Source organism: Tachysurus vachellii, chromosome 3 (genome assembly GCF_030014155.1).
Source record: "Tachysurus vachellii isolate PV-2020 chromosome 3, HZAU_Pvac_v1, whole genome shotgun sequence".
Taxonomy (NCBI): Eukaryota; Metazoa; Chordata; class Actinopteri; order Siluriformes; family Bagridae; genus Tachysurus; species Tachysurus vachellii.
In genome coordinates this window covers 36,122,613-36,125,263 of record NC_083462.1, presented here as the reverse complement: position 1 = coordinate 36,125,263, position 2,651 = coordinate 36,122,613, and the positions used below count along the sequence as shown (strand labels likewise).

At 44.6% G+C, this 2,651-nt stretch overlaps 1 protein-coding gene across 1 annotated transcript; it reads right to left on the bottom strand.

Moving 5' to 3' along the window:
- Positions 1–503: 503 nt before the first annotated feature.
- LOC132842453 (histone H2B-like) lies at positions 504–1,639 on the bottom strand. Its single transcript, XM_060865125.1, has 2 exons — positions 1,387–1,639; positions 504–898 (listed from the first exon to the last, which is right to left on the bottom strand). Exons 1-2 carry the CDS (start codon positions 1,637–1,639, stop codon positions 504–506), a joined length of 648 nt encoding a protein of 215 aa, XP_060721108.1.
- Positions 1,640–2,651: the final 1,012 nt, after the last annotated feature.

Genomic DNA, 2,651 nt, shown 5'->3' with positions numbered 1-2,651 from the left:
TGCTGCGATAGTGTACAAACAAATTGTTTGAGATAAAAACACAAAAGAACATGAACTGACAATCAAAAAACAATTTACATTGGACTTTATTAAAAACAGTTTGCTGATAGATGCTTGTAAATATGTCTACAATTTTAAAGCAGATATGACCAAATTTCTGTTTTTCGCAAGTCTTTTTTTTTTTGGATTGTAAAACACATGATACTTGAAAGAAAGAAAATTTTATTAAAAAAAAAAGTTATATGAAATCTTTCAATAAAATTTTAGGGGAAAAAAAAAAGCAAAACCTGCAGCAAAGCATTTAACTGTAATTACAAATTAAAATACAGAAGCACTGATGGAATACATAAAAAGTGTCTGTGAGTGAGTGAGTGAGTGAGTGAGTGAGTGAGTGAGTGAGTGAGTGAGTGAGAGACACGCAGAAAGGAGATTTGCACGTTGTATGAAAAAGTGGGTGGCTCTTAAAAGAGCCTTTGTGTTGATAAAGATGGCGGTAAGGCGCTTTACTTGGAGCTGGTGTACTTGGTAACGGCCTTTCTGCCCTCAGACACGACGTGCTTGGACAACTCTCCGGGAAGCAACAGACGCACTGCAGTCTGGATCTCCCTAGAGGTGATGGTGGAGCGCTTGTTGTAGTGAGCCAGACGAGAAGACTCACTGACGATGCGCTCAAAAATGTCGTTGACGAACGAGTTCATGATGCCCATGGCCTTAGAGGAGATACCGGTATCAGGGTGCACCTGCTTCAGGACTTTGTACACGTAGATGGCGTAACTCTCCTTCCTGGTATTTCTGCGCTTCTTGCCGCCTTTACCCGCCGTCTTGGTCACGGCTTTCTTAGATCCCTTCTTGGGCGCGGTCTTAGCTGGTTTAGGCATGGTGTTGCTGCTCGAGTGAACTGCGAGAGAATGAGTAACACCCACCTAGCGGCTGCTCTATTTACAGTCTGACATTATAATTAGGCAAAAGAGAACAAACGTGTGTTATTGGTCATAATCCCAAAGTTCCTGCTGCGGAGCGCCTCCTCCCGCTCCTCCTACACACTTACTCCTCCCCACTGTCCCCTCTGTGCTTTGTTCCCCTTCCGCCGTTTTACACTCAACTTTGTGCTTTATGACAAAAGAAAAGGGGAAAAAAATCCTGTTTCTACCGCCAGACTTTACACGTATTACACACACACTATATATATATATATATATATATATATATATATATATATATATATATGAAATATAGTGAAATATAGAGAAAGATAGTGATGTATATAAATCAATTAACATATATTGTATTAAAGAGCCTCTATTATATAAATATATATTGGATATTACTTTATACGCCTTTTGACGTCACTTGCGTATCCACCCACACACACAGTAAAGAAGAAACATCTCTTTGTGGATATTTGTGTGGCTCTTAAAAGAGCCGTTGTGGCGTCGGGGATGACGTTCTCCAAGAAGACCTTCAGCACACCGCGAGTCTCTTCGTAAATCAGGCTGGAAATACGCTTAACACCGCCACGGCGAGCCAGACGGCGAATAGCCGGCTTGGTGATTCCCTGGATGTTATCGTGAAGGACTTTACGATGACGCTTTGCACCCCCTTTGCCGAGTCCCTTACCGCCTTTACCTCTACCAGACATGATGCTGTTCTCTCGAAGTGAAGCCGCTCAATAAAATACACCACACAGAGGCCGAATATTTATTCTCCATCTCCTGGACCCAGTTGAGAACAGGCGCGGATGCGGGTCTAAGACCAGCGCTTACACAATAGAACCCGTTCATAAACAAAGAGAAAGCCAAGGCTTTTAACTTACTAGTGAACTTTTCTGCTGCAACCTCTCTGTACACACAAGGATCATCATTATTAGGGGTCAAGCCCCGAAGGGGCGTTAGTTTTCTTATTATTATTATAATTCCTCTTCCGCCATTGAAGTCAATGGCAGCCCATAGAACCGTACGTAGGAAAGTTATGTAATTTGGCACACATGTAGAGGCCAGTCTTACTTGTGAGGTTTGGTGTAAATGACCAGCACCACAGTGACACACACACACTCACACTCACACACACACAGACACACTCACACACACACACACACACACACACTCACACACACACACTCACTCACACACACACACTCCACACACACACACTCACAGACACACACACACACTCACACACACACGACATCAGCGACATATTCTGAGCGCATCTGATTGGCTTGACCCCGGTATCGCTGCTTGCAGCTATATTTATTGTTGTTGTTATAAGTCATAGTAGTAGTAGTAGAATTTAACCCAAGGTATACAAAGTGAATATTTAAATAAAAATATACAGACAAACACCCAGCGATGACCTGGCCAGCCGAAGATCCAGCATCTGTCGTGCAGCTCGCGACCCAGCTCACCGGCCAAGCCCAGCAGCTCGCCGGCAAAGCACTGGATTGGGCCACCGTGGCGTGGGGAGAGAACACCTACCCTTCATTTGAGAGCTTTCTCACAAAGTTCCGCGCTGTCTTTGATCACTCCGTCACAGGGGAGAGCGCGGAGGAGCACTTGCTGGCCACATCTCAGGCGGAAGCAGGCTGGGAGGAACGCCTTCTGCGACTGCTCTACCGCAGAGGATTAAACCCGGATCTCCAAGCCGAGCTGGCC